A 23,117-nucleotide genomic window follows, 5' to 3' on the forward strand; every position below is an offset into this window, starting at 1 on the left:
CAATGCAGATATTTATATTGTTTCAGACCGCTGAACTGGACTTGTTCCTCAGAAGGCGTAAGAGCGGGGCATCACAGTTCCTCCACAATGAGACTGAAACTCCCATCTCTGCATCGTTTACCTGGAAACTCTTCAGAAAAGCAGAACTGGCTTTTGTTTTAGGGGGTTTGGTTGGAGAACTGCCTGATCTGTTGTACCCAGTACTGGAGTTGAGGGGGATGAGGGGGGATGGCATCCCCCCCTGAAATAAAAACGGTCCAAATCATCCCCCCCTGAAATAAAAACGGTCCAAATCATCCCCCCCTGAAATAAAAACGGTCCAAATCATCCCCCCTGTAAAACTGCCATCCCCCCTTTCCATCCCTTATGTCATTTCATCAATGAATGTGGTTTTACTGCTATTTCAACATTTAGAGTCATTACCAGAAAAATAACACCAGAAAAATAACTTATTTGACAATTTTCACCTGTTTCAAGTAAATTTTCACTTGAAATCTGCAGAATCTGTAGAAAAATCTGCCAGTGGAACAAGATTTATCTTCTCATTACAAGCAAAAAAATCTTGTTCCACTGGCAGATTTTTCTACTTATTTCAAGTGAAAATCTACTTGAAACAGGTGAAAATTGTTGTTTTTCCAGTGAGGATACTTGTTTTAAGTGTAATGAGATTTTGTTTACTAAAATGAGACATTTTAACTAGAAATAAGACAAATATTCTTTTGTCTTTGTTTTTGCAGTGATCCATTTTACTTATCCTGTGAAGGACAGAGTCATATTGATAAGTTCAGAAAAGTGTTTTTTATTGTTGTGTTTTGATGTATTTGATGTAAGCCCAGTGGATATTTAAAGCTTACAGAAGGCTGCATTTAACTGCTGCTATGTCATTCCTGCAGTATTTCTGCAGGTGTTTTGGTCACTGCTATTATTTGTAATATATTATATTATTTGTAATCAGCACAAATTATCTGTCCCCATATGATAAAATCCACCATCCCCCCTGATTTTTATTACAACTCGAGTACTGACTATAAGGCACTTAAAATCCTTAATTTTTCTCAAGAATCTGCAGTGCGCCCTCTAATCTGAGGCCCTTATCTAATCTTGTTGTGTTACTAACCCAAAACCAGTTTTATGTGGTACCTGTGCTCAGAAATCTGTCAAAATGAGTGACTTTGGTAAGTTACAAAGCTGCTCCGCTTGACTGATGGTCGGACCGTTCAGACACGTTAAAGTTGGTCCTGGGTTGGATACAGGCAACGACAATAATCCAACATCTAGTCAACGTTACCTTAATCTAATTAGACGTCAACAATAGGTTTTTAGCGTAAACCCAATTTTCAAATCTGTGACTATGTTTCCATGCAGTCAAAATTCGGGTTATTGCTAATATTCCGGTTACTGAAACATTGGGAATATTCCGTTTACATGGTAATTAATCATTCAGGATATCTGGATCAAACCAGCGACCCACGGAGAACATCATGACACAATTCCCGTCATTTCTGCTTCTTCTTCCTGTATCCAAATTCAAAACAAATGCTGCTTCAGCAACTTTTCTCTCTCCTTCTTGTAAATCTTCTATCCCGGTACTTTCTACCGTCTACAAATGCAGAAATGTTCATATCCTTCATTACATTTATGAAGTGATTAGTCTCCTCCTGGTCTTGGTTTCTCCGTGTTTATAAGAACTTCCTGGACTCAAAAGACCAGGATTCCTTGTGAACAGAGCATGTGCAGAAAACAAATTCCTGTTCCGTTTGATGGGGATATTCCGTTTGGTGTTTACATGACCCAATATTCAGGTTTTAAAAGGAGTAACCCAGGGCTCATATTGGGGTTTTTAAAAACCTGAATATGAACACAGTCTGTGTCATAATCCAGTTATAATCAAATGTTGGAATACAACGTTGTTCCAACCTCAGACTAACTTTAGGTATCGCTGGCAACGATGAGCCAATCAGAGAACAGAACCTAGTCCAACTCTTCCCTCCTCCACTTTTTATTGGTGGGTTCGTGGAGAAGAATGATTTAAAATGTGAGTCATTTTTCTGAATTAGTTACAACTGAACGATATTCTTTAGTTATTGTGAACGGATTCAACTGACCAGACTGTTTTGTTTTGCTTTATATTTTTATCATGCGCCTTAAAACCCGGTGCTCCTTCTGTATGAAAATAGAGCTGCTCATTGATATTGGGCCTAATGCTCCGCAAAATACGGTTCTCATAATAAATCAGGATTTAACCCCTTAATTTTTGTACCATTACAAAGACATTAGTTATATTGCATTTTATGTGATTATTGGGGTGGTAGACAGGTCTCAGAAATTCATATATCAAGTACGACACAAGTGGCATTAAGGGATTGGTAGTAGGAATGGACGATATTTTACCGTTCACAGTAAGAATTTGTCATCTCACGGTAAAAATGATAAATCCCCGTTGATGACGTTTTTGTGTAAAAATGATTTATGGTTCTGTGTTAAATGCACGCACAACGTACGTGAAGGAAGGAAGGAAGGAAGGAAGGAAGGAAGGAAGGAAGGAAGGAAGGAAGGAAGGAAGGAAGGAAGGAAGGAAGGAAGGAAGGAAGGAAGGAAGGAAGGAAATGAGCCAGAAAGAAAGAAAGAAAGAAAGAAAGAAAGAAAGAAAGAAAGAAAGAAAGAAAGAAAGAAAGAAAGAAAGAAAGAAAGAAAGAAAGAAAGAAAGAAAGAAAGAAAGAAAGAAAGAAAGAAAGAAAGAAAGAAAGAAAGAAAGAAGGATAAATTCCCGTTGAGGACGTTTTTGTATTGGTATTTTTTCTCGTTATCGGGATAAATGCCAGAAATTATCTGATAATTTTTTAGTCCATACTGCCCATCCCTAGCCGGTAAAGTAATTATGATCAATTAATCTGCAGCTTGGCTAAAAATAGGAGGAAACATTTTTTTTGGACTGTTAAAGGTTAAAACAAAATAAATACGAGGTACAGGATGCGTTCCATGTGTCTCGTCATGATATAATCTTTTATTCCTATACATATATTTCCCCTCTGTAACATTGCACATCATCATCATCATCATCAGTTGTGGACAGAACAGACCGATGGTGTATTTTGGTCAAGTCACAAGTAAAATGATAAAAACAATCAATAAATAATAGAAAAATCTTCACACAATCACATATAAAGTTCTACATATTGAATACAACAATATTACAGGACAGCTGAACCTTCGTATCTGTACAAATAGATTCACATGTGTTAGTTTTTCCACATATTTCACGTACTTTATGATATACTGCACTTTTGGCCGACATTACAGGAAGCAGAGAGTCACAGTTGTAACTCGAGGTCTGAGTCTTTAAAGGTTCGGAAGAGCGAGGACACTCGTCTCCAGACCTGGGTCCTTTAGAGTCTTTTCTTTTTTCTTTTAAAAGTGTCCTAACCCAGGTCAGTTCTCTGTACAGGATCCTCAGCTTGCATTCGGGATGGTGGAAGATATTTAGGGATTTACTGCAGAATTCACACCATGTGAAGAAACACTTATTTTAAAGCACCTTTTGGCTGAGTGTATCTTAACTTACAACATTTTAATTATGTATTTTCATAGGTATCCCGCTGTTGGAACAGACGTGGACAATAATCTCGCTCATGGCGGTTATTGGGGGATTTCTCCCGGTGTCACCACTCCAACTGTGTGCGTTTCCCCTGCTGGCGCCGCGTTTGGAGTCACGTGACTCCGTCCGGACCACAACACGGAGACAAGTGAAGTCACAGGAAGTAAAGGTAAAATCATCAACTTGTTTCAACACCTGCAACATTAACCACTGCTTTATGTCCCTCATGGCTTGCCATATAGCAACATTAACCACTGCTTTATGCCCCTCATGGCTTGCCATATAGCAACATTAACCACTGCTTTATGTCCCTCATGGCTTGCCATATTGCAACATTAACCACTGCTTTATGTCCCTCATGGCTTGCCATATTGCAACATTAACCACTGCTTTATGTCCCTCATGGCTTGCCATAGAGACAGTTCTCACACTTGTCAATAACCAGCGTTGCCTTCATAACACTCGTCAACATAATCCATATAAGTATATTACAATATCATCAGGGAAACCTTTTGGAGGTTGTTTTGTGTTGCTTTAAAAGTTATACATTTTAAAAAGGGACTTTAGCGTTAGTACAAACCGATGGCTACAAGCAACTCTGGTTTGTCCTGGAGGTTTCTTAAAAAATGGGCAAATGGGTGGAAACACGCCCGCTTTCCCTCAGTAACCACCCGGTGCTACAGGAACTTCCTGGTTGGGGCTCATGTGGAAGTTCTTTCAGGAATATTTGTTAATATGATTGACGGTCAGCTCAGCCAATGGCTATCCTTAATCACTTCCTCGTCCATAGTCGTCATGCTAGCGCGCTTATGGAAGCAACCTCCCGTTCGTGTGAACCCGTTGGTATGAACCCCGCTAAACGCAACCGTTTACAGATATGTCAGATCTTCTGAAGGAACTGGGAGGAAAGCTAACTTTGATTGACATGCGGTGGGCGTGTTCCCATCGGCTTCCAGAGCAACGTGACGAAGGAAAACATGCTTCAAAACTGCTCTTCAAAATCCATGGGGTCAGTAATCTCATGCTTCGTCCATTGTTTTTTTTTTTACTGTCTAGAAGTTTTAGCTTAGCTTATGCTAACCTATGATGCTACCATGTTTGGACTGACCAGGGTTGAGCGGAGTCTGTGGTCACAGGGTGGACGTGTTTAGTTTAAAGCTAAAAACTCATCAAGAATCATCTGTAAACTGAATTACTTCCATTTGAGCCCAAAGAAACAGCGTCCTTACTTCAGATCTGCCAAATGAAGCCATCGTTGAATGCAAGAAGAATCCTGTGGGAGGTCCTGCCGTTAAACAAACAAAACACCTTTTTGTCATCTGCTGTCAGTGATATTCAGATTCAAAAATAACAGAATAGTTCTGTATGATAGCAGACGGAGGCCGGTGGATCTGCACAGATTCAGAGGAGATGCATCCACAGCCTCTCTCAGCAAACACACCCCACACACACACGTACACAGAAGTACACAGTGAGGTTGTGGTTTGCGTCTACACCCAGGAGTCGGGGGAGCCGGTGAACTTGTTGGCCCGGTTTGAAGGCCTCCTCGTGGTGGAGTAGAAGTCTACGTAGTTGGTGTTGGCTTTGAACCGCAGGGACTGGGTGGCGTAGCCGTCGGGCGAGGACGGCGTCAGGTGGACCGGTTCGTCCTCGTAAGGCTCCTCGCCGTAGCCTTGTGGGGACGACAGGTACATTCTGTAGCTGTTGTAGTTCTTCCTGTCGGGCTCGTCGTAGAACGGCTCCGGGGGCTGCGGAGGAACCATAATGACTACGTTTACATGCAGTCAAAATTCAGGTCATTGCTAATATTCCGGTTACTGAAACATTCAGAATATTCCGTTTACATGGTGATTAATCATTTGGGATATCTGGATCAAACCAGCGACGCGCGGAGAATGTCATTTCCGCTTTTTCTTCCTGTATCCAAATTCAAAACAAATGCTGCTTCATGCAACTTTTCGCTCACCTTCTTTTATATCTCGCTATCCCGGTACTTTCTACCGTCTACAAATGCAGAAATGTTCATATCCTTCACTACATTTATGAAGTGATTAGTCTCCTCCTGGTCTTGTTTCTCCGTGTTTATAAGAACTTCCTGGACTCAAAAGACCAGGATTCCTTGTGAACAGAGCATGTGCAGAAAACTAATTCCTGTTCCGTTTGATGGGGATATTCCATTTGGTGTTTACATGACCCAATATTCAGGTTTTAGAAGGAGTAACCCAGGGCTCATATTCAGGTTTTTAAAAACCCCAATATGAGCAAATTCTGGTTATCCAAAAGGGTTATTGGTGTTTACATGGCCGTGCAAATTCGGGTTATTGCCAATATTCGGGTTTTAAAAGGGTTATTGATGCATGGAAACGCAGTCACTGTGAGATGGAAGCACCCTGGAGATGCCCGACTCAGACAAATGATAAGTTATATTGTGTTGAATAAAATAATTCATAACCACACTGAATATGTAAACTGCATGTGCTGATTAACTGAATGTGTGTATGTGCTGAGCTTAGTGTGAGTTACTTTGACTTCTCACTGAAAGGAGCATTTTGTACCAGGCATGAGATAAGAGGGGTCACCAAGCAATAAAACCTGGGGTCATCCTCCCCAGCAATAAAACCTAGTCTCACAGAACTCAGAACTCAGCGGAGCAGGCTGATTTCTCCTTCTGCAGAAGACTATTGAATTCTGTCCCAGTCTTCTGTCCTTTTTTTAACTTTTCCAGCTCGATCAACAGATCCGGGGTGATCAGGTTCGATCACAACAATTTGGGGGCTCGTCCGGGATTGAGCAAGAGGAAAAGAGGTAATTAGGACAAAACAGCTGGGTACGAACAGACCAAGGACACGGGCAGCGGCACAAACAGGGTAAGCCGACCCTTTCATCTGTTTTGGACACCACTAAAAGGAAACGTGTCCAGAAGTCTTAGTAAATACCCAACTGCTGAATTTAATAACTGCTAAATTTAAGGAATGACAACTGCTGAATTTAATAACTGCTAAATTTAAGAAATGACAACTGCTAAATTTAATAACTGCTACATTTAAGAACAATTGCTAAATTTAATGACAACTGCTAAATTTAATAACTGCTAAATTTAAGAACAATTGCTGAATTTTATAACAACTGCTAAATTTAACGACAACTGTTAAATTTAATGACAAAAAAAAAGACAAAGGCTGGAATATAAATTAAGAGGAAGTGTACACAAAGTGGGTTTGAGGCCCAGAAAGTGGGTTTGAGGCCCATAGAGAGGGTTAGAGGCCCGGGGTGTCGGGGTTTGAAGCCCTTTTGAGGTGCAGGGTTTGAGGCCCTGTTACCGTAGGCATTCCAGAGTCTCGAGTGTGGCGACTCCACCGTGACATCGACGGGTGTACGAATAGAGCTGGGTAAAGGGGCCCGGGAATTGAGACACCCCAAAATCACTGTGTTGAGCCTAGGAGTAGAGGTTTTAAATTGCCCAGGAAACTTAAAGGGTGAGGGTGTGGCCGTGAAGATACAATACTAAGATCCATGTTGACATGAGCCTAAGAAACATAGATGGTGAGCATTTAAAGATAGGGAATAGGACTTTGTGAAAATACATGTAATTTTTGAAGAGTGTGTGTGACAGGCTGTGATTGTGTGTGTCTGAAGTACTGCTGAAGAGTGTGTGTGACAGGCTGTGATTGTGTGTGTGTGCAGTGCTGCTCGGTTGTGCCTGTGCCGTCTGTGTACCAACGTTTTTCCTGTGCATTCATGAGATGCTGTGTAAATGGTAGACTTTGTGAATGGCTGAAAGTAGATATATTCTGTCATTTTAAGAGAAAGAGAAATATGGTTTTATTGGCCTTGTAGTTGGCTTTAAAATGGGAAATTGGAAAAAGACAGTAAAAGTTAAAGAACATGAAAGGCAGTCCATTTCTCTTACTTGTAATCTTCTCAAATCGTCCCCTGACTGGGAGGAGTAAGTCCCAATGAAGTATGGGGTTTTCCTCTCGGACCCTGGTGAGGGAAATTCAACACAGATGAAGATGCTGAGTCAGTTCTGTGACTGAATCATCGGGGGCTCAACTATAGATCCCTGAGGGACGCCGCAGTCCAAACCTGTGTATTGCCGTTTGTGTATACTGTCTCCATAATACGAGTCAAGTTGCATAGATGACTGCGCCCTCTGATAGTTGGAGCTGTGTCTTCTGATCCCGAGCATCGCAGGGGAGGACGTCGCGCTGCCGCCTGGGGATTAAAACAAATAAAACACTTTTACTGAAAACAATCCGGGTTTGAGAGGTGCACGAGCGTCACTGGGACCTCAGAAGACGGAGCTCACACCTGACTGGATGACGGGCGACATCCGCAGCGGGCTGGTGGGCAGTGTGGGCTGAGAGCGGTAGCGGTCTCGCTCCAGGGTGGACACGGGCGTGACGAAGTGGGTGTAGTTCCAGCCGTCCTGCTCACAGGGGGACAGGAAGGATTCACTTCAGTTTAGAAGTACACAGTACTGGAGTTGAGGGGGATGAGGGGGGTGGCATCCCGCCTGAAATAAAAACGGTCCAAATCATCCCCCCCTGAAATAAAAACGGTCCAAATCATCCCCCCTGAAATAAAAACGGTCCAAATCATCCCCCCCTGAAATAAAAACAGTCCAAATCATCCCCCCCTGAAATAAAAACGGTCCAAATCATCCCCCCTGAAATAAAAACGGTCCAAATCATCCCCCCTGTAAAACTGCCATCCCTCCTTTCCATCCCTTATGTCATTTCATCAATGAATGTGGTTTTACTGCTATTTCAACATTTAGAGTCATCACCAGAAAAATAACACCAGAAAAATAACTTATTTGACAATTTTCACCTGTTTCAAGTACATTTTCACTTGAAATAAGTAGAAAAATCTGCCAGTGGGACAAGATTTATCTTCTCATTACAAACAAAAAAATCTTGTTCCACTGGCAGATTTTTCTACTTATTTCAAGTGAAAATCTACTTGAAACAGGTGAAAATTGTTGTTTTTTCCAGTGATGAGTCTTGTTTTAAGTGTAATGAGATTTTTTTTTTACTAAAATGAGACATTTTAACTAGAAATAAGACAAATATTCTTGTTAAGATTGTGAGCTTTTGCAGTGATCCATTTTACTTATCCTGTGAAGGACAGAGTCATATTGATAAGTTCAGAAAAGTGTTTTTTATTGTTGTGTTTTGATGTATTTGATGTAAGCCCAGTGGATATTTAAAGCTTACAGAAGGCTGCATTTAACTGCTGCTATGTCATTCCTGCAGTATTTCTGCAGGTGTTTTGGTCTATGATAAAATGGACCATCCCCCCTGATTTTTTTATACAACTCGAGTACTGGAAGTACAGGATAAAATAAGGCAGCTACGAGAGAAGCCTTTGGGATTAAAGTGGATTTAGTATTTATTATTCCGACATGAGTACTAACCAATCCAGTCTGAAATTGTCTAAGACAGCATGATGGTACTGATCAAAAAACAAACAAAAGTGCTCATCAATAATGTAAATATATCATTTTTTTCCACACTGCCATTACAATATTCTTTGTAGTGCAAATTAAATGCCTCTTTGAATATTTGTTGTTGTAATACGTTGAAAAACATGAACATTAATAACTGTTAGTTGGAGTACAAAGATCTCTGGATACCAGGATCCATAATTGGTTATCAGGACTGATAACTATCTTCAGAAATCCTGCAGGAGGGTTTTTCCACTCATTTTACAACCTGCGATGGAGACACCAGAATGCATTTTTAACAGGAAGCAGAAGTATTTGCAGAAGAGAGTGAAAAAACTAAGTTGTGTAATAGAATGTGGTTTTAAGATTTTTTCATGTGAGGATTCGGTTCTTCTAACTTTCAACTGTGGTTAGGTCATCAGGCTAGTTTTTTTTTCTTTTCCCTTCTACCAAACTTTATTAATAAACCGACCTTAAATACAAGCGAACATTTAACAACTCAAGGAGTCTATGTCCAGTCTGAGTCGTGATAATGTTCAGTGTTTGTTTCATGCTCAATTTAGTCATTTATGCTGTTTTACATAAAAAAGCTTGATTTTTTTCAATAAAATAGACCCTTTTTCAGCCTACGCCATGTAATGTTGTGCGCATCTTGGCAACAGAAGTGATGTTGTTCTCTAGCAGTTGTGACTGAAAGACCAGATAACAACTGGTAAACAGGCATTTAACAAACTGTTCCCAGCGTCAACATGTCGGGTTGTTGCGTATACGGTCAGTACTGGAGTTGAAGATGGTTTCTTGTTTTATATCGTTTTGTGCTTTGCATCGTTTCTCTATTTGCAGCTGCATTTGTCTTTGTTTTTTGCAGCACGTTTTTTCATTTGCACCACGTTCCCCTTTTTTTACCTCGTTTTGAGTTTGTGAATTTGAATCGTTTCTGTACTTGAAGCCGTTTTCCTTAACTGAGACGCATTAGGCCGTTGCAGTGCGTTTGGCCCTTGTCGGCCACCGTACTGTTGGGGTGAAGTAGCGCGAGGAGGGAATAAACCGTCATTTAATACCACAAACTTAAAGACCCACCTGAAGATGCGGGATTCTGGTTTCACAACTAGAGCCCCGCTATAATCTACCTAGCCGGCTGTACTTGACACTTAGAAAAACTGAGTATTGATTGATTGAATATTTGGGGCCATGGCCTCAGGGCAGAGGGGTTTATTTCCATTGTGGTCCTGTGTAATGTGTTCAGTAGGCCTAATATGAAAAATACAAATATATTAAGTATCGGAACCAGTATCAACAAATATGACCCTGAAAATATCAGATATTGGTCATAATTTCAATATCGTGCATCTCTAGTTGTAAACGGTAAATAACCATTTTAGGTTGCAAACTAACTGTATGGATCTCAAAACAAAACTCTTGAGTCTGTCATGGTATTTGACGTTCTGTCCACGGAGAACGTGTTTATAAGCATCCAGTGACGTCCAGGCTCCTTATTTCTCTGGTGTACACGCTCGGTATATATATGTATTTGTGGCCACTTGCTACCATCTTCAGCTCTCTCGTTAACAGAACATGCATCTGGAAGTCGGACACCGTTTGTCAAAAGTCCACTTGTAAAGGTAACGTTTGTGATCTTTAGTCGATAATCCCCTTGACAAGCTGTATATCTCCGACATACTTCTGTTGCCTAAATGCGCGCGCATACGGTTTACGTCATTGTTGTTTACGAACACAAAAAGGGTCTATTGTCTCACTTTAGGAGTCTCCCTCTAGTGGTCGGTGGAGGAAATGCATTTTGGGTTGGTACTGACCTGTTTGTAAAGGGTCCTCAGCTCTCTGTACTGCCACAGCGTGTTCAGCACCTGAGCTGCGGCCTTCACCACCTTCATCGAGTACCTGCAACACACCACACGTCTCGTAACGCCCCCCGGCAACCACCCGGCAACCACCCGGCAACCACCTGGCCACCACCCATAGTCGTTCATAGTTCATAGTTGCAGCTATAGAACAGGACTATAATAGTTAGTCTCAAATATAGCTATGTGGTAGATATGCTGCTATAGGCCTATGCTGCAGGGGGGACCGACATGATCCACTGGGCGGTGCCTCTCAGCCTTCCTCTCTTCTCCATTTCCATATTTATTTATTATAAGTATCTCATAGCTATCGTTTTTGTCCATCGCTCCTGTAGTTTCTTGTGCTGGCCCCCCTTTTCTTCTCTTTTTTCTCTTTTGTATCCTCTGCAGGTGGCGAAGAGCATCTCTAAATGCACAACACCGGAACCTGCAGCGTGGGAGTGAGAGAGGCAGGGTAACGGCCCGGTCAGGCGGGGGAGAGATTTGTCCGTCAAGACTCCTCTCCCTGGCCCTGCCCCTTCTCAACCTTTCCCCGACCCTGAACCTAACCTGGGGCTTGCTGATTGGGCCGGAGCTTCAGGAGCTGCGTGCTGGCCTGCGGTCCCCACCCCCGGTCATCCCGCTGCTGCTTCCACCTGCCTGCGGTCCCCAATACCCCGGTCATCCCGCTGCTGCTTCCACCTGCCTGCGGTCCCCACCCCCGGTTATCCCTCTGCTGCTTCCACCTGCCTGCTGTGTGCTGCTGACGTCCCCGACCCCCCAGTCTGGCCTTCGGCAGGAGGGTCCCCCCTTATGATCCAGGTCCAGGTCCAGGTTTCTTCCCTCCTAAAGGGGAGTTTTTCTTGCCACTGTTTGGCTTAAGGTTTTTCCTGCCATTGTTTATTTAATAACTGCTCGGGGGTTTATGTTCATGTTCTGGGTCTCTGGAAAGCGTCTGGAGACAACTTTTGTTGTATTAGACGCTATATAAATAAAATTTAATTGAATTGAATTGAACCACCCGGCAACAACCCAACAACCACCCGGCAACCTGTCAGCCTCAGATAAGTGAGGAAGAGCACTCGGCATCGTACCCCTTCCCTCGGCCTTTGCTGATGTCCACCAGCTTCTCGATGCCTCCGCTGTCGGCCAGAGCTTTGGCGTTCTCCACGTTGCGGCTGGTGACTTCGTGCAGCGTGCAGCAGACCGACGCCACCGTGTCGTCGGACAGCAGGGAGGGGCTGCCGCCGGGCAGTCGGTTCACCAGATCCCGCATGGCGTACTTCCCTGCGGGGACAGAAGCAGCAGACCTGGTATGAAATCCTTCAGCACCGTGATCTGAGGCACCAGATCGGAGTGGTTTCGTGAGGTTCTGGTTCTCAGAGACTAAGGCCCTGTCCCAATCCCCCCCTAGTCCTACTTTTCAGCCCTATCCCTAAATTTTGCACGTTCCCGTGAGGGTAATGGTGTCCCAATTCCTCTTTGCATCTAGGGGTAGTGGCTTAAACAAGGGTTAGGGGGCATCAATCTGGCCCTACAGAGCGAGGGTTTTCAGATGCTCACTAGCTGACCTAGGTCCAGAAAAATTTCCCAGAATGCTTTTCGTCGTCTGACTGAATCAAAAAAAAAAACATGGCGGACATTTCTTATTTTTTAGTGAATAAAATCAATATTTTGAGTTAGTTTCTGCATAAAAATGCGTTTTGATTACATTTCTAGGCAGAAATATATATTTTACTTTCATATTAAATATTCACTCAGTGAATGTACATAATCACTCGTTTGCCCGTTGTTGCGAAGTCTTTTTCAAACCTCGCCAGAATAAAGGCTGATTTATGGTTCCGTGTTACACCAACGCAGAGCCTACGGCGTAGGTTACGCCGTACCCTATGCCGTAGGCTCTGTGTCGATTTAACGCGGAAATATAAATCAACGGCGGCTCTTCTCATCCCCGAAAACATCGGAGCAAATTTCTTAACAGGCGTTATTTTGATAAACTGAGCCCAGGTTGGGGATCTTAACGGTTACTTTTACGCCTGAAAAAATATTAAAACTTAATAAAGTGGCATATTAACAGCGCTACAGCGGAAATTAAAACAGCTTTTATCTCTGGGCTTCCTGATATGGTGTGACGTATGTGCAAACGTAACTACGCAGTCGCTTACGTACCCGAACATAAACCACGCAGTGACGTAGCAAGCTAAATTTAGGGGTAGTGCTGAAAAGTAGGAGTAGTGGGAGTATTGGGACTGGCCCCTGGGAAGATTTCAAGGGCTCTAAAAAATTGTGGCTTGAATTTTAGGGGTAGTGGCAGTGAGTAGAGCTAGTGGTAGAAAGTACGGGGTGTATTGGGATTGGCCCTTAATCCTGCTGTTGGAAAAGCCCTCTGAATTAATATACAGAAACAAACACAGAAATAAGGACAGTGTTCTCAGGGGATCCAACTGTTGGGAAATCATCTGTCTAACCTTTAAGAATAGACTAAAAATACGGATTATGTCGAGCAAATGTCATCTTTGCTGCCTCAGACGAGACAGTATCGTACCGGGACGTTTTCTAAACTATAAACTGTTTTGTTTTGTTGATCTGCTAAAAGGCTCCAGATAACAATCTTCCGTTAATGCCGGCACACTTGCGTGTGTTGTCCCTTTGAAATAAACAAAAATACACATGAGTACATGTATTTACACATTTATTCATGCACTTTTATATTCATTTCTGTGTTCCTATATTTATTCATTGCTAAATCTGTCACTGAAAAAATAAATAAATGTATTTTTTTCTGTATTACCATATGTTTTCACTCCTAAATCTGTCACTGACTACATAAATAAGTGTATTTATGTATTATTTTGATTCATGTATACACTTATTTTTCATTCAAATTTTTTTAATAAGCCTTTTACCATTTTTTTTATTAAAATGTATTTATTTTATGCATGTTTTTGCTAAATTATGTATGACTTTTTTGACAGCAATGGTTTTCCATATTTTCTCATGTGTGAAAAAGAAGCCTCTGTTAAACAAGCTGTTGGTGTTTTCAGCCTGAAAAGTGAAAACTGCCTTCAGTGTGTGTGTGTGTGTGTGTGTGTGTGTGTGTGTGTGTGTGTGTGTGTGTGTGTGTGTGTGTGTGTGTGTAAGTGTGTATAAGTGTGTATAAGGGCCCGATTTACTAAGATCCTAAATAAAGAGTACTAAATTGCATGTGCACTGAAAAAGTTTGCGCGTTGTTGTGTGGTTTGCGGGTGATCAACTAAGATTGCGTGCGCAATTGATAACAGGTGCAAACAGCAGTATTTAAATGAGGTGTTGCGTGTCTTAAGGTTTGCGAGCGCAAACTCTGCGCCATGGAGAGTCTGGATGGAAAGCACAGTCACAAGTCACAAGCGCAAAATGAAATTTGACGAGTTGGAGTTAGAGATATTAGTGGAAGAGGCAAATAAACACATTAATGAACTACAGCAAAGAAATTTAAACATTACCAAAAGAAACGCAATATTGGAGAAAACCTGCGATAGAATAAATGCAGTTGGTAAGACAAAAAACGGAAAAACGTCTGGTTTTTCATATTTCAATTTTAGGCACAGAACAAAAATACGAAATAGAAAAACGGGCCACAGGACTGAATTTGATTTTAATATTGAATTGGTCGGGTTTGCGTGACCCCGCGGTGCTCGGCATGATCTGAGGAGAAAAAGACAATCAGACACAGAGCTGGAGAACGCTTTGATTCATCTATTTATGAGTTAAGTTTTTATTCAGATGTCCACAGTATATTGCAAATATTATATATTATATAGCAAAAACTGACAGTAATGTGTGACAGACGGGACCATCATATGGCAAGAAGAGAAGAGAAGTGTTCAGAACAGCGCACAGAGCGCACACTAAAGGCTGATTTATGGTTCCGCGTCACACCAACGCAGAACCGAAGGCGTAGGCTACGCGGCGACGCACACCCCACCGCGACCCTACGCCGTCGGCTACGCCGTCGATTTAACGCAGAACCATAATTCAGGCGAAGCTGCAGTCTCTGCGCTGATCCTGACACAGCGGGTCGGAGCGGATTTGGTCATGATGTTTAACCTGTGTTTTGTGATTAATAAGCACGGGTTTTAATTAAATGTAATTTACGAAGGATGATTTCACGTTCAATAAGATAAGTAATCAATAAAATACAAAGTTTTGGCACATGTAAATGGAGCAATTTGCATCTTCCCCTCCCAGTATTTAGGATTTCTGCCGGGTACGCCCCATATTGATTATTCATCAGGGCAAAAGTACTAACTGAATTGCGTGTGCAATTTTGCGCATTTCAGAGACGCAGTCGTCTTTGCACGCCGTTAGTAGATCAGCTGGCACTTTGGTTTGCGGGTGCTGTCAAGTTTGCACACGTTTTTAAGCACGCAAACCTTTAGTAAATCAGGCCCTAAGTGTGTATAAGTGTGTGTGTTTGTGTGTGTGTATAAGTGTGTGTGTGTGTGTATAAGTGTGTGTGTATAAGTGTGTGTATACAGTAAGTGTGTGTGTGTGTGTGTGTGTGTGTGTGTGTGTGTGTGTGTGTGTGTGTGTGTGTGTGTGTGTGTGTGTGTGTGTGTGTGTGTGCGTGTGTGTGTGTGTGTGTGTGTGTGTGTATATCCTTTCTTCTTCCGGCTCTCGACGAAGGCAGACGCTTTTTCTGCTCCCTCTCCCTTATCTGTCTGCCCCCACTACTGCTTGCTTGTCTCGTCTTCAGAGTCTCTTCTTTTTCACTCCTCCGAAATTACAATTATGGAATTGATTAACTGGTCTCTCAGCACAATTGACCAAATTTTTGCAACAAGAAGGGGGTAAGGGAGCCCTCTTGCCCGGATGGGAAATTTTTTTCGGGATATACAATGGATTCCTACAAAAATTGGAAGCCTTTGTGCATGGCGATCATGTCCATCGAGGACGTAGAAGATGCCTTCATATTTGGATTCATGATAGCAGGATTTCACCTGATTATCCTCATGATCGGAGGTGGGGGTTTCCTGATGTATCGACAAACGCATAAGTCGTCGGCAGCCTTTTTCGCTCTTTCAGAACTGCCGGACGTGGCTGAAGGGTCAAGCAAAGCGATCAGCGCTCTGACTTTTACGTTTGGGGAGCAGGCCCGTAAGCTGGATGCGACTCTCAAACAGAACCGCAGGCTGGCGGGGGTCTTTGAGCTCATTAACAAGATTGATAACAACTTGGAGCAGTTGGGAGCTCAGCTTCGGTCGGAATTGATCACAATTTGCCTGATTGGAGTCGCCGCTGATGAACCAGAGACTGAAAGGCAGACGGAAAATTACTGAGGCTGCCTGTTTTCAAAATAATTGCTGATTCTACAATCTGCCCTTGACAGAGCGGCTTGGGCCGACCGCTCCTGGTCACAATCTCCCTGGTGGAATGTAAACAAGATGACTCTGCCTCCCACTAACCCTCCCCCTCTCGCACGAACACCTGCGGATCCCTGTTGCAGAACTGACCGAGCTGCCTGATAACATCAAGGACACACAATTCCCTCAATTCAACGCCTTCCTCGGTTCCCCCCTCTTATCACCAGCCCCCCCCAACACAGTCAACAGGTTTGAGAGCCGCACCACTGGCCGCAGTGCTCACTTGGGGTACTGTGCTGGGATCCCCCCGCCCCTAGAACCACCCCCCCCCCAACACACACATGTGCAAGCCTTGTGATGTTACATTTGTCATGTTGCTTTCTGTGCTAAGGTGTTTTTTTGCACTTTCACACTGTGTATCTACACACAGTGTGAAGATGCCTTTTTTTCCCTCCTCCCTCCCCACACCAGTTGACTCATGTCTTATGTTATTTGTTTTGTCTGTGCCCTGATAGGTTGTACTGGTTGTCATCTCACTGTGCTGGGACGCCAGACCGGCGACAATAAAGGCTATTCATTCTTTCATTCATAAGTGTGTGTGTACCTATCAGTTCCTTGTTGCGGCAGTCCAGCGCCATGTTTCGGAGGGCGGTGGCGACAGAGCAGACGACGCGGTCGTTGTCCATCCTCAGCAGCTCCACCAGGATGGGCAGACCTTTCTCCTTCCGCACCGCCGCTCGGATGTAGGCCGAGAACTGCACACAAAAACCGCTGCTTTAAAACCCTCACAGAAGAGTCAAATGTATAAGGAAGGAATTCAATTGAATATTTCTGCCAAATGGAGCATATTTTTAGTTGGCGGAGTCCAAAAGTTCAGGGTTCAATCAATCATGAGGTTTTAAAAACACTAACTCCATTCCTGTGTCGCTGGGATGAGGGAGAGTCTCCGCGCAGGATTCCCACCTTCCAGTTCCCGGCGGAGAGGTTCTGCAGCGAGCCGGCGGCGCCCTCCAGCGTGGCGGGGTTGGAGCTCTCGGCCAGCAGGTTCAGGTACGGCTTCACCACCATGGGGTGCCACAGCAGCTCGGCCCCCCGGGGGGTCTGGGAGAAGCCCGGGACCCCCCCCACGCCGTCCCACTGTGGAGGACGCACAGAGGTCAGCAGTACTCGAGGTGTGAAATAAAATCAGGGGGGACGGTGGATTTTATCATTTGGGGACAGATAATTTGTGCTGATTACAAATAATATAATATATTACAAATAATAGCAGTGACCAAAACAGCTGCAGAAATACTGCAGGAATGACATAGCAGCAGTTAAATGCAGCCTTCTGTAAGCTTTAAATATCCACTGGGCTTACATCAAATACATCAAAACACAACAATAAAAAACACTTTTCTGAACTTATCAGACTCTGTCCTTCACAGGATAAGTAAAATGGATCACTGCAAAAACTCAAAATCTTAACAAGAATATTTGTCTTATTTCTAGTTAAAATGTCTCATTTTAGTAAAATAAATCTCATTACACTTAAAAACAAGACTCATCACTGGAAGAAACAACAATTTTCACCTGTTTCAAGTAAATTTTCCATTGAAATAAGTAGAAAAATTCCAGTGTGCCCCACGATATGTATATTAGGTCATCTGGGAGATATTCAAATGGAATCTAACCGGATACACCTGGTTCTCACTGCCCTATTTATCGCAAAGAAAACCATTCTAGTGAATTGGAAACAAAAGTCCAGTTTATGTATTAACCACTTTAGGAATCTTCTGTCAGATCATATTAGTAGTGAGATAATGTCTGCCTTCACTGAACAACATTCAACAACATGAAATGACATAAGGGATGGAAAGGGGGGATGGCAGTTTTACAGGGGGGAGGATTTTGACCGTTTTTATTTCAGAGGGGGATGCCATCCCCTCATCCCCCTCAACTCCAGTACTGGCGGTCAGGACAAACGGCTCCGTGCAGAGTTCCGGTGCAACCGGCCTCACCTTTCCGTCGGGCCAGCCGCCCCTCTTCCTGCCGCGCCTGCGTTTGCCCCAGCACAGGTAGTCCAGCTCCTTGCCCGGCGAGGAGAAGCCCAGCAGGGCGTCCAGCTCCTGGTTGCCAAGGAGACGCGAGGAGGGCATCTCCACCTCCAGCCGGTACGAGAGGTTCCTCAAGGTGCACACGCTGTTCTCCACAATCTGCAGCAGAAACAGCCGGACCGTCACGTGTCCATCACTCACCTCAACAGTCCAGACCTGTGTCTGCCTCAAACGCTTAGGTGGAAACTGAAAAACACTTAATTCGGAAAAAAACAAGACCCTTGGAATCAATGGAGAGAAAATCAACTCAAAACATTTGTGTTTCCGTAACTTGCTCAAAGTTACAGACAAAACAATAATTACCAATTCAAAAAGCCTTCTACACACACGAATCGTTAAACATGCACTAATTGCCTGATACACACACAAGGGTATAGATACGCACGAATGGTTTTCAGACTCTTTTCCTCCAAGAAGCCTCACAGATTCGTCCGTACATGGTGCATTTAAGTACTGGTAGAAAGCTGGTTAATTTGAACTGTCATCTGAGTCCAGCGTTATTTCCCTCGATACTTTGGCCCTGTCCCAATCCCCCCCTAGTCCTACTTTTCAGCACTACCCCTAAATTTTGCGCGTTCCCGTGAGGGTAGTGGTGTCCCAATTCCTCTTTTCACCTAGGGGGAGTGTGGAAAACTACTACACTAGGCTAAGAATCTGTCCCTACGGATCGAGGGATTTCAGATGCTGACTAGTTTGATCTATGGCCAGAAAAATTTCCCAGAATGCTTTTCGTCGTCATTTGCGGACTGAATAAAAAAAAAAAAAACCATGCCGGACATTTCTTATTTTTTAGTGAATAAAATCAATATTTTGAGTTAGTTTCTGCATAAAAATGCATTTTGATTACATTTCTAGCGAGAAATATATATTTTACTTTCATAATATTCACTCAGTGTCTGTACATAATCACTTGTTGCCCGTTGTTGAGAAGTCTTTTTCAAACCTCGTCAGAATAAAGGCTGATTTATGGTTCCGCGTTACACCAACGCAGAGCCTACGGCGTAGGTTACGCAGCGACACGTACCCTACGCCGTAGGCTCTGCGTTGATTTAACGCAGAACCATAAATCAGCTCCCGGGCCGGCGGCTCTTCTTAACTTAAAAACGTAATAAAATGGCATATTAACAGCGCTACAGCTGAAATTAAAACAGCTTTTAGCTCTCAGCTTCCTGATTTTAGTGGTGGTGCTAAAAGTAGGAGTAGGGGGAGTATTGGGACAGGGCCCTGGGAAGATTACAAGTGCCCTAAAATCTGTCCCTTCTTTTTTAGGGCTAGTGGTAGTGAGGGAGGGCTAGTGTTAGTGAGGGAGGGTTAGTGGTAGTGAGGGAGGGCTAGTGGTAGTGAGGGAGGGCTAGTGGTAGTGAGGGAGGGCTAGAAGAAAGTAGGGGGTGTATTTGGATTGGCCCTTAGAGATTTGTGTGTGTAGGAGGCTTTTTGAATTCGTAATTATGGTTTTGTCCGTAACTTTGACCAAGTTACCTACGCACAAATCAGATGATACGCACACACAAATGTTTTGAGTAGATTTTTCTCTCCATAGGATCTGATTCCTGTTGGCTAATCCTGCGTGTGACTATCAGCAGGTCCTATGGGTGTTATTGATGACACGTAGAGGTGTCAGCAGGCGTGTGTGTGTGTGTGTGTGTGTGTGTGTGTGTGTGTGTGTGTGTGTGTGTGTGTGTGTGTGTGTGTGTGTGTGTGTGTGTGTGTGTGTGTGTGTGTCTGTGTGTGTGTGGTTGCTGCACCTTGCTGTCGTAGTCCGAGGTGTTGACGCAGGCTTTGAGGACGTGCAGCAGCGAGTCCACCAGGCCCTCACAGCAGCGCAGCTGGCTCCTCGCCTCCTCCCCGGCTGAGCTCAGGTTCCTCTCACACACACACACACACACACACACACACACACACACACACACACACACACACACACACACACACACACACACACACACACACACACACACACACACACACACACACACACACACACACACACACACACACACACACACCTCAGACCGTGCTGCAGTGTGCGGGTTCCCCCACCAGGGGGCTTCAACCCTGCCCAGATACAGTACAGATGCAGCCGGCCCTCCAATAGGAGCGGCTGGAGGAGGCTGCACTTCCCCCACAATGCACTGCTGCTATACCATCAATCTGCAGCGCTGTGTCAGTGTGAGTGACGGGAACGCCGGGAGGCTTTTCCCTGGATCTACGTGCAGCTCTGGACCGGTCCGTGCTGGCGACCCCGCAGACCCTGGAAGAGCTCGGGTCAGTCCCGGCCCGGCAGCTCCTCGCTCACGTTTCCTTCTCTGTCAAGTTTAAACTTCTATAAATCTAAAGAGATTAAACTGCTTTTACACATTAAAATAAAAAAAGGTGTGAAATCCTGCTGCATTTCTTTAAATCCTGAGGTCAAATAAATCATCTGATAACAGCCAGGCTTCGTCCTGACCGCTCAATCTCAACAATGTACAAGACTGTCTCAGAAAATTAGAATATTGTGATATTGAGTGATATTGAGTTCTTTATTTTCTGTAATGCAATTAAAAAACTAAAATGTCATATATTCTGGATTCATCACAAATCAACTGAAATATTGCAAGCCTTTTATTATTTTAATATTGCTGATCATGGTTTACAGTTTAAGATTCCCAGAATATTCTAATTTTTTGAGATAGGATATTTGAGTTTTCTTAAACTGTAAGCCATGATCAGCAATATTAAAATAATAAAAGGCTTGCAATATTTCAGTTGATTTGTAATGAATCCAGAATGTATGACATTTTTTTTTTTTTAATTGCATTACAGAAAATCACAATATTCAAATTTTCTGAGACAGTCCTGTAAACGTGTTCTCAGTGTACCATTATTATTATTATTATTATTATTATTATTATTATTGTTATTATTTGACATAAATTAAGCACCCCCCAAAAAAATGTCAATACTAAGTACCCCCTTAATCCTCCTAAATTGCGTCCAGGTGCTGCATTCAGGGGTGTGATAACCCAATGCCAAGAAGGAAAGACATCAGCAGTCGTCTTAAGGGGCTGACACACCAAGCCGAAAATCGGCCGTCGGGCCGTCGGTGAGCATCGGTGCGTCTGTCGGGCTAGTTTCCCCGGTGTGTCCCGCACGTCGCCACAGGTCGGGCACCCGTCGGGAGCTTTTCAGCCGATTCGACATGTTGAATCGGCGTCGGCCGTCGGTCAAACAGCTCACTCTGTGATTGGCTGTTCTCAGAATTTCCCAGAATGCTTTTCCTCGTCATTTGCGGACTGAATAAAAAAAAAAAACATTTCTAGCGAGAAATAAATATTTTACTGTCATAATATTCACTCAGTGAATGTACATAATCACTTGCTTGTCTTTTTCAAACCGCGCCAGAATAAAGGCTAATTTATGGTTCTGCGTTACACCAACGCAGAACCTACGGCGTAGGTTACGCGGCGACGTGCAGGCAGAAAATCCCGAAATTTTCGGAGCAAATGACTTAACAGGCGTAGCTACAACTGTTAGATTTCATCTATTAAACAACATTTATCTTCCTAAATGATTTATTTCAGCCAGCAGTAATTCTACACAGAGTTTTGTTTGTCAGCACTTGTGTTTTCTCAATAAAGCTTTGAAAAAAAAAGCGCTGTCCCCCTCCTTGAGCCCCTGAATACAGACTAGCGCTGCCTGCTGGTATGGAGGGGAATTACCTCTCACGCATGCGCAGAACGTACGTGCTAGTTCGCCGTCGGGTGTCGTATTTGCGGTGTGTCTAGTGAGCCCGACAGAGCCCGACACAGGCGATGCGAGCCGACACAGCAGTCGGCAGAGAGCGGGGGAAGTCGGGTTGGTGTGTCAAGGCCTTTAGAGAAGGAGTTGTTACTGCACAGTTTTCATGAAAAAAAGGAAAAACAATTCAGTTCAGTGTTTAGAAATGTTTAGAAAGCTTAGCTGACACCAGGTCATGTGACAGGAAATGGTCCCAAACACCGCAGCACATCTGCATCAGAATGAAGAAAAATAAAAGACTCAAAGTTGAAGAAAGACCAGGTCAAAGGTCAAAGCTCCACCTGATTGAGATGCTGTGCTCGTTTTCTTTTACTTCATCAAACCTTCGTCACAGCGCCAGCTCCTCATCGATTAAACGTCCAGGATTATGAGCCGTGGTTTTACAAAATCAATAAAAGGAAAATCTAAGCATCACAGACAATAAATAAATCCCAACGTCATCCATGGCTTTGAAAATCCCCCTGGTTACTCGGCAGGTTTAACCCTTTACGAGCGGCTGGAGCGCCGGCGCTCCCGTTTGCATATTCTTTTTTCAAAATGTACAATTACAACCAAATAAAACAGAGCAATAATTCTTTTTGCATGTTAAACGGGAAAAGTTTTACTTCCATATCCTGCATTTATTGTCCCAGAGTTTTAATCCATTAATCCAGTAAAATTGGAGGTTTTGGAGCTGATTTCAGCACCGGATTAAGACGCGATATCTAAGCGCAACATATAAAATGATATATGTCAAAAAGTAAAGTATGAATTCATTCCAGATACATTTCCTGTGGTTTTAAAGGCGTCTGTGTTACTTATTTCCATTGACAATGTTGAGGGATCTAGCTGTGGGATTTTCTATTAAGAAAAATTATGTAAAATTAAAAAAACAAAAGGGGTTTGGTAGTTATTTACACTTTTTAGCAATTTATTTAGTTAGTATGGACTTGTAACATACAGATTATTATTATGGCATCTAATACTTATTTTAAACAGGCCTTGAATGTCTTAAAAACAAGCTTTTGATTGTTTTTG

The 23,117-nt window shown here is 43.2% G+C and overlaps 1 protein-coding gene across 2 annotated transcripts in view; it reads right to left on the reverse strand.

The window, feature by feature from the left end:
- Window positions 1–2,986: 2,986 nt before the first annotated feature.
- Window positions 2,987–23,117, reverse strand: part of LOC133424909 (plakophilin-4-like) — a 105,134-nt gene continuing 85,003 nt past the window's right edge. The window contains exons 13-22 of one of the 2 annotated variants that reach the window (XM_061715491.1): window positions 20,066–20,183; window positions 18,225–18,419; window positions 17,188–17,361; window positions 16,829–16,979; window positions 11,977–12,169; window positions 10,859–10,943; window positions 7,907–8,024; window positions 7,682–7,810; window positions 7,506–7,579; window positions 2,987–5,343 (exon numbers count right to left, since the gene is read on the reverse strand). In XM_061715491.1, coding sequence (XP_061571475.1) covers window positions 5,086–5,343; window positions 7,506–7,579; window positions 7,682–7,810; window positions 7,907–8,024; window positions 10,859–10,943; window positions 11,977–12,169; window positions 16,829–16,979; window positions 17,188–17,361; window positions 18,225–18,419; window positions 20,066–20,183 — 1,495 coding nt within the window. In that variant the 3' untranslated portion in view covers window positions 2,987–5,085. Of the gene's footprint in view, window positions 5,344–7,505; window positions 7,580–7,681; window positions 7,811–7,906; window positions 8,025–10,858; window positions 10,944–11,976; window positions 12,170–16,828; window positions 16,980–17,136; window positions 17,362–18,224; window positions 18,420–20,065; window positions 20,184–23,117 lie in introns of both variants that reach the window. The other variant, XM_061715489.1, reaches the window with a different exon arrangement.

Source organism: Cololabis saira, chromosome 24 (assembly GCF_033807715.1).
Source record: "Cololabis saira isolate AMF1-May2022 chromosome 24, fColSai1.1, whole genome shotgun sequence".
Classification (NCBI taxonomy): Eukaryota; Metazoa; Chordata; class Actinopteri; order Beloniformes; family Belonidae; genus Cololabis; species Cololabis saira.